Source organism: Papilio polytes, unplaced genomic scaffold (assembly GCF_000836215.1).
Source record: "Papilio polytes unplaced genomic scaffold, Ppol_1.0 DF823692.1, whole genome shotgun sequence".
Classification (NCBI taxonomy): domain Eukaryota; kingdom Metazoa; phylum Arthropoda; class Insecta; order Lepidoptera; family Papilionidae; genus Papilio; species Papilio polytes.
In genome coordinates this window covers 525,512-534,635 of record NW_013525512.1, presented here as the reverse complement: position 1 = coordinate 534,635, position 9,124 = coordinate 525,512, and the positions used below count along the sequence as shown (strand labels likewise).

At 35.0% G+C, this 9,124-nt stretch overlaps 1 protein-coding gene across 1 annotated transcript in view; it reads right to left on the bottom strand.

Moving 5' to 3' along the window:
* Positions 1–7,203, bottom strand: part of LOC106103996 (lysosomal aspartic protease) — a gene marked incomplete in the record, with an annotated part of 11,542 nt that extends 4,339 nt beyond the window's left edge. Inside the window, 9 exon segments of the mRNA XM_013283925.1 lie at positions 1–63; positions 540–693; positions 1,034–1,120; positions 1,597–1,706; positions 2,702–2,820; positions 3,505–3,628; positions 6,647–6,773; positions 6,907–6,992; positions 7,069–7,203. Coding sequence (XP_013139379.1) covers positions 1–63; positions 540–693; positions 1,034–1,120; positions 1,597–1,706; positions 2,702–2,820; positions 3,505–3,628; positions 6,647–6,773; positions 6,907–6,983 — 861 coding nt within the window.
* Between the last annotated feature and the right edge of the window lie 1,921 nt (positions 7,204–9,124).

Sequence of the window (9,124 nt, the reverse complement as noted above, 5' to 3'; positions counted from 1 at the left end):
CCCCACCTCCGCCACCGGCCCGCCGATCAGCGACGTGCCCGTGTCCGCGATCGCAGAACATCCCTGCACACACCATATACTAAGAAACTCAACGAAAACTGGGACTTTGCACATTTGCGAGTGGCGCAATACTCAGTCCGCCAGTCCCTCACGTCACCACGGAAATTAGGGTTTGTCCCACCACTGGCTGATAGAGGCTCATCTGAGCCTCTAGCTTAAAAATGACGTCACTGTCAGATAAGTGAACATCCGATATTTCCATTACATTTTACACATTGGATTTTTATTACATAATTTACAACTTGTAAAATAACAAGTTAAGACAGGAGTTAGTCGGTTAAAAATAGGTGGCGGCCGCTACTCGAACGATATTTTAAAAACCCACTAGGAGGCGGAGGGAGGTAGAGGGAGATAGAAGAAGGTGGAGGAAGGTAGAGGTAAGCAGAGGTAGATAGAGGGAGGTGGCGGAGGTAAAGGGCGGTGGGGGAAGGTGGAGGTAAAGGGAGGTAGTAGAGGGAGACATGGAGGAGGTGACGGACCTTGGCGCAGAAGGTGTGCCCGGCGAGCGAGACGCTGTCCATGCGGAAGCGCCAGTAGGTGGGCTGCACGGGCACGTAGGTGAAGTTGCCGCGGTAGTGCGCCGCGTCCGACCCGCCCAGGATGATCTCCCCGCCCTGCGCCGCGCTCGGGTCCCTGACACGACACCAAAATAAGTTAACTACCTGTTGCTAGCGACTTCGTCTCAGTCAAATTAAGCAATAGAATAAAGAAATTATAAAAACTTTGTCTTATCGTTTATATTTGTGTTTCTACTGGATATTGGATTGACCGTTACCATGGCAACCTGCTATGATGCTATGATTAATTTTCATCCCTTACCTGAATAATATTTTTTTTTATTTATTTACCCGTAAAATTTGAAAACATGAAAATTAATTTTATTTCTGCTTTGCAATTTTAAATATACAATTTCTTTAATAAGCAGTTAAAAACAGTGAAAACAGTTATTTGGAATTTGTAGAAGAGAACATACCTGTTAAGATAGAAGGAGAAGACAGGCTGCACCAGACCCTGGGACACCATGTTGTCAAACACTGGAGTTACACCGTCCACTGCGATGCTGCAAAATAATACATACTTAATATTTCAGACGACTCCTTCTAAATGCAATTAAAAAAACAAAATTAGCCTAAGTGTTCTTCCAGACTATCCTCTACATTTTTGCCAATCAAGACCCGTTCAGCAGAGTTTAGGCCGTAGAATATTATGTACATTCTTAAATCGGCCAGTTTTTGCTTGAAAATACATATTAAAATCCAAAAATCCAAATATTTCCTTTTTATAACAGTAGCTTTCGCTCGCGACTCCGTCCACGTGGTATTAAAAAAAAAACAAAAGTGAGTATACTATGTGTTATCCCAGACTATCCTCTACATCTATACCAAATTTCATCGAAATCCGTTCAGCTGTTTAGGCTACAAACTCTAACAAACATCCATCCATCTAAACATTCTCTCAGATGAATCCATTAAAAATGAAGAAGTGAGTATATATAGATAAGTAAAATGAAGAAGGGAGATGTGTATTAGTGTGTACCTCTTGAAGGCCATGCCGAGGATGCCATCGAACTTGGCAGCGACGAAGGCCAGCCCCGGCTCCGACAGCGCCTCCGCGAACGTCTGCCCGCGCACCGTCAGCCCGCCCACCTCCACACAACAAACACACAACTCTTAACTCTTAACAACAAATAAAAAAAAAAACATTTTTTATTTTTTATAATATAAGATGGCAAACGAGCAAGCGGCCACCTGAATCCACTGAAATGGAAAGCGACCGCTGCCCATAGACATCCACAATTGCAGATGCGCTGCCTACTCTTCATTGACGGAGGAGGAAACGCACATAAAGAGGACATTTCCCCTTACTTAGTGAATTTGCCGGTGGAGAAAATGCATAGGAATGCGTCTCCTTCTTTCCTCCTTTCCTATTAAGAGAAGGGTGGAAAGTGAAGGGATTAAAATTAGACCTCCAGCACCACACTCATCAGACGAAACGCGGAATTAACTTCCACTTCACGCCTGTTTTCTGTGTGGTCGTGGTATTGCTGAGGGCGAGCCGGCCTATTAGTGAGATGTTAAAGCGGGCTCTACCACTGTTAAAACATTACCACATTCTTACTTGCCGCTTTACTATCTTGTACTACTAAAGGTATTTAATAATATACAATCTGATACCATACGGCTTCATCCGCATGAAAATATAAAAACCTTATTTTATTGTTTACTTTTGTCTTGAATTGCAAATGTCAAAATTCAAAAAAATACCGTTACCATGGCAACCTTATTTCAGTGATGTCAGCTTATAATCCCTTTCCAACATGAAGGTTTTTCTAATTTAGTTACCACTACGTTTAATAGCGTGAAAATATATAGCCTAAGGCCTATAGCGTGTAATTAGTGTAGGGCTTTTTACTAAAGAAATTATTATTGAAAAATATGCTGTGATTGCTGACATCCTACGTCACAAAGTAGTATATAGAAGTATAGATAGATAGACAGGACATAAAGAATTAAATTTGTTTTCTGGCAACAAAGAGATTAAAATAAATAGAGAAGGCGAAGACACTTCACTTGAAACACTTTTTACATAATAACTCTATCTGAACATTTGAATCTCTGTGGTATACATTGCGTATACTCACGGTGACGTCATCCTGTGAGAGGTAGCCAGAGAGACTGCCGGAGCCGTAGTGTATAGCGAAGGAGGTTCCATTCTTGATGTACGACCGCGACTTGCTGCTGTCATACTTGTTGTGCAACACTGCAAACGTAACATGAACATGTTTTCATATAAATTTATCAACGACAAAGAAAAAATCCCTTTTCAAAGGACGGGAAGGGAAAGTTGATTTGACTGTGGAGGGAACGCATTGGAATAGAAAATATCCTCTTTAGTCTTCCCTTTCGTCTGATGTCTGGGCAGTAGTTATTTCGCCATTTTAGTGCTTCCGTTTGCCACCTACTAAAGTACCTGTTGCTCGCGACTTCGTGTGCGTGAAATTAAAATAATAATAATGTAGCCTATGTTATTCATTGATAACGTAGCTTTTGAGGTAAAAGAATCTTTTAAATTGGTCTAGTTTTTTAGTTATTTCGATAAATACCACACCCATAACTGCAAATCTTTTTTCTACTATTATAAAAAAAACAAACTTGTAAAATTAGTGTGTTTTTTTAGCTTCTCCTGTCCCGCTGCATTGCCTGTAAGATTGCTGACAGCAATAAGGCCCTTACACAAATCTTGTAGTAGCTTAGTTTTAGTACACTTAATGCCTGTCCCACCAAATAGTCAATTGTCTGAAGATATGTTATGGAAATATCAGAATTTGTGCCCTTATATCACTGTGACGTCATTTTTAAGCTATCTGATCCTCTATAAGCCAGTGGTGGGACAGACTCTTATTGTAATGTTTGTGTAAAAAGTACTAAATAAGTGAGAACTTACAGCAAGCAATATTTGTGAAATGGCATTTCTTTGACGGCACCCATAAGTTTGACGATCCCGTATCGAACACAACTTTGAACGTCTGCGGAGGGTTACCAATGGAAATGGGTCCATAGTATTGTGCCTGTAACATTCAAAGTATAATTACGTTATTTTCTAAAGTCAGCGATTTCAGAGTTATACTGCGCAGGCATCCCTGCATGTCCCTGTGAGACCTTTGATTTCAAAAATATTTATGGACTTACTAGATTTCGCCCGCGACTCCGTCCGCGTGGTATAAAAAAAACATAAGTAAGTAGTAAGTAGCCTATGTGTTCTTCCATACTCTGCTCTATATCTATGCCAAATTTCATCCAGATCCGTTCAGCAGTTTAGGCTACAAACTCTAACAAACATCCATCCATCAAAACTTTCGCATTTATAATATTAGTAAGATAGATTAGATCTATTAATACTATGTATGTTCGCGTAAATGTTTTTGAAACTAAAAACGTAAGCAAATAACCTTATATACTCGTATGTGTGCAGCTGACTGTACTTTTATTGGAATAATGCCAATACTTGTTTGGCTTCAATAAGAATTTTCTCAAATAGTGTTATGTTTCTAATTATAATTCGTCACAGACGTAAATCACCTCCTTCACAACACTTCAAATCCATGAAATTGTATTTGCATGGCTGCCATCAAGATAAATGTTGTTTTATTGCCCTATTCATATCAGTAGAAACATTAATAACAATTTTTTACTACTATTTCTAAAAAAATTATACTAATCATGCTAATATTATAAATGCGAAAGTTTAGATAGATGGATGGATGTTCGTTAGAGTTTGTAGCCTAAACGGCTCAACGGGTTTCGATGAAATTTGGTACAGATATAGACTGTAGTCTGGAAGAACACATAGGCTACTCACTTTTGTTTTTTTTATTCTACGCGGACGGAGTCGCTGGCGAAAGCTAGTAAATCATATATTGATTTATTGTTAATTATAGATTAATTATTTTTACGTCTATAAAGCAGGAAAATAAATAAAAATTACGACCCTGTGAAACACTTTGGTATAATTAACCATTTTATTTATCTTTCTGCTAAAACTCTTATACAGTTTATTGATAATTTAAAACAGTACCTTAGTGTACACTAAGTCTATCAAACTGTACACTAAGGGATTCCTTAAGTGTGCATAACCCACTCTTATTGCAACATACTACTTATCAATATCTATACTATTATAATAAAGCGTAAACACACACTTTGTTAACTAAGATGTCAACATATTTTTGAATAGTTCTTTTTTTAATAAAATTCCCTACACTTGCGTCACACTTTAGGCTATATATTTTAACGCCATTAAACTTAGGGAGTAAATATTTTGGATAAAACTCCTAATGTGGGAAAGAGACCATAAGTTGCTGCCAACATCAAGGAAGTAAGATTGTCATCATGTTATGTCATTTTGACATTTGGAATTGAGAATTTGACAAATGTAAACAATAAAACAGTCTTTATAATTGCATGCGGATGAAGCCGCACGGGAACAGCTAGTTAATTAATATTAAAGATTGTATCACCATTTTAATATGACAAACATCTTTAAGTCGTAAATATTAGATCTCAGTTGAGAGCTAAGGTCAGACAGATTGTAGACAATGACCCTATATGTAAACACAAACATGTTCGCTCACAAGATAAGATAGAGGTTATCAAAAGAGTAGACAGAATTGAGTCGCAAATATACATACTTTAGTACTGAATATAGTAATTTTAATTTCTTAAAATTAGGCTATTTATCTAGTAATATTGATTTTACTAATATTACGCGAAAGTTAGAATGGATGGATGTTTGTTACAGTTGCCTTATCTGCTGAATGTACATCAATGTAATCTTACTAACATTATTGTGAACATATAGATGGATGGATGTGGAGTGTATAGCCTAGACTGCTGAATTGATCTCAATGAAATTTAGCATAGATGTAGAGGATAGTCTGGAAGAACACATAGACTAATTTTGTTGTTTTTTTTTCAATTCCACACGGATGGAGAAGGCATAAGCAATATTTCATAAGTGACAAGAGATTCCATACTTCAAAATATTTTCTCTTTTTAATTTTAAATATTTTATCTAACACTATTATAAATATAAGTTTGTTATTTTAGTCTTTTGCTCAGGCCTTACTGAAGTCAGTTAAGTTTCAAATGTGTGTTACTCCATGTTGATGTGTTTACAACTAAATAATTAACTATTTACCTGATCTGATTGTTTTATTTGGCAGTTTTAGGGATTCTATACACTATATGTGTGTAGCTTGCTTAATATCATTGACTTTGTTTACATTGATATAGTTCCTATCAATATTATTATAATAATATTTGTTTTATTTTTATTATCTTTGTATATTTATGTCATGTCTTTGTTCTTCATGTAATAAAGCTGATGTGATTGTTTGAGGTCAATAGTCTTAATGATTTTTGAACTCTGTTTTTTCACTCTTAATTCACATTCAAAAAACCTAAACTAGTTTAGAGAAAAATACTTGAGATTTTAATGTGTTGGTATATGTTTTTTACTACAAAAAAACTGTTGAATTAAAGGATAATGCATTAATTTGTTTCCTTTGATAAATAGAAAAGATGCTACAATGACTATTCCTTAATACTAAATAATTGCAAATAATCTCTTGTTTGGTTTAATTCTACTATCAATAAGAGGAAAACATAACAAAGAGAATTGTTTAGATATACCATCAATCAATATCAACTAATGACATTAAAGCATTCAAGGATTTCACATATCATATAACAACTAGTTGTCTCACATAGCTTTGTCCGTGCAGAATTTAAAAAAATGCCTATGTATCCTTCATGAATATGTTCTACATCTGTGGCAAATTTCAGCGAAATACAAGACAATTTAGAGATATGTAGTAACAAACATCCATCTAAACACATTTATAATAGAAGTTAAAGTACTTGGAAAATTAAATAAAGAAAACAAGGTTAATAGACGTCATTATCTCAAAATATAGCAATTTCTTGGATCAATGTTAACATATTCATTACATTTTACACCTTTGTGATGCAAATCATTGCTATATTTCCTATTGGAAACAATCTATAAGAACTGGCGAATAACTTACGTCAAGATAGTTTGAGAGCGGTTCAGGCGCTGGTCCGGAGACGGCGTACTTCAGTCGGACCTGCTGCAGCTCAGTACCAACTTCGTGGAAGTGTTTGCGTACCGATTGCATGCGATACAGTGGAACCCTGATCACGCAGTCAATTTTATACGGTTAATTAACTAATAAGGACGAAGTAATTGTAAAAGTAAAAGTAAAAGATTTTCTTAAGCAAAAAAAAACTGTATATTTTATTAATGCTGTAACTTTAGAAAGTGTACCTGGTAATCCCACTGGCGCATGCAGCGGCGAAAGCCACAAAAAGTATAAATAACTTGCGCATTTTGTTGCAAGTCATACACGGACTCTGAAATTTTTTTATAACTGTTACATCGAAGTCATTGGAAATATTTCACTGTTTCTATTATTTTCTAGATACTCACTGCTACAACAACGTTTGTCTTGCACAGTTAGAATATATAAGTCGCCTGAGAATTGAAAAAATCTGCGTATTTATTTTCTTCGCTTTGACAAATAAACTACACACGAACAGAGTACAAATTAAATTACCGGCGTTTTAAAACGTCACGTCACTTATCAACATCCGTGCACAGCGTATTAAATAATGAAATATCGATTTCGACAGTTAGAATCGATTTTTTAACTGAAGGGGTTTTGATAATTTTTTGCAGTGCTGCAGTTGCAGTGAATGCATTTGTGGTGTAGGTAACGAATGTGCCTTGTACCTGATCATACTAACATTATAAATGTGAAAGTTTGGTTGGATGGATTTTTGTTAGAGTTTGTAGCCTAAATGGCTAAACGGTCTGGATGAAATTTGGCATAGATGTAGAGGATAGTCTGGAAGAACACATAGGCTACTTTCTTTTGTTTTTATTAATACCACGCGGACGAAGTCGCAGGCGAAAGCTAGTATTAAATAAATAAATGACCAACTAAAATGGTGGCCGTAAGCCGTTGCTAACAATTCAACAGTACTTTGATAGCCTTTTAATTATTATGAATCGAACTGTGCTGAAAGTAGGTTCCTTATCGTGGTACTCGAGTTTGGTTACTGTCAACCCTTTCATCTATACTAATATTATAAAGAGGAAAACTTTGCCTGTATGTTTGTAATTAATAGACTCAAAAACTACGGAGCCGATTTTAAAAATTCTTTCACCGTTAGAAAGGTGCTTTATCTGTGAGTAAGATAGGTTATTTTTTTTCTCTCTTTTCGCGGGCAAAAGCTAGTAGTGAATAAAATTTATACTTTTTACACGCTCTGTGTTGAGAAAGAACACGAGAGAACTTCTATCGTATTAGTTGTTTTTTTAATTTAATAAATTATGTTAGTAAGGTGCAATTTTAAAATAAAACAAATTTAGTCAATGGCAAAGACCTGCCCTAAATACATACATTTATTAGATTTAAAGAATGTACCATAAATATACGCAAATACATGTATTATCGGCACTTTTGTAACCGAATGGCTTATAGCCAGTCACAGACTACACAGCTGCAGTTGCTACGTCGACAATCTACATAAAAATATTTACAACCTAACATTAATCTATACTTGAATTATTGTGCTTAAAATGTTAAGAGAAAAATTTTAAACCATAAAATTTAAAATAACCAACAGAAATTCCTTTGGCGTAAGTCAAAACTTCCGACCGAATACTTTTTTTATTACACTTTTAATTGCGTTATAAAAACATTTTCAAAGCACACACATTTCAAATAAAACAGGCTATGTAAATAATTAAATTTATGCAATGAGGTATTTAATAATACAATGAATTTAATTTCAATTCACCACATTATTTATACATGTATAGTCCCAAAGAAAATTATCATTCAAATATAAGATAGTATATACAGATAAGATATCCAAAAAATATTGCTCTCAAAAACATATTTTCTTAGTGACTGTACAATTAGTGCTTACAAGAGTAGTTTATTTTATCAAAAGTATAGAAAGCATTGGATTTCAGGCAACGGATTGACACAGTGTAGCAAATGCGGCTGTTAATAATTATTAAAAAATATTCAGACCAAGCTTAAGTGCACTCTCGCTATGTAAGGTTTTTAAAGTAACTATACTATGTTATAAACGAAGTCGCCTTTCATACCAATATAAGGCACCAATATACCTATACAAAATATTCGATTCTTATAGCCAAATTTTTAATTTGTTAATTTTCCATTTTGTAATGGCTATCTTGGTTTCATAAATTGAGCCAATTGAAGTTTAATTTGTAGAATAAAACATGATATTTGTATCTACAATAAGCGTCAAAAGAAGGGACGGATTCAAATTATTATACCATAAAATATAATAGGAAATTAGTAATCAAGAACGTTTGACAAAATATTTTGGTGCTATAGGGAATTAGCGTAAACCATACTCCATAAATAAACAAATAAATTTCGACTATGGGATTTCCGTATAATATTTTTGAAGTCTAACTTCTTTAGGCGGAACTTTCACTAACA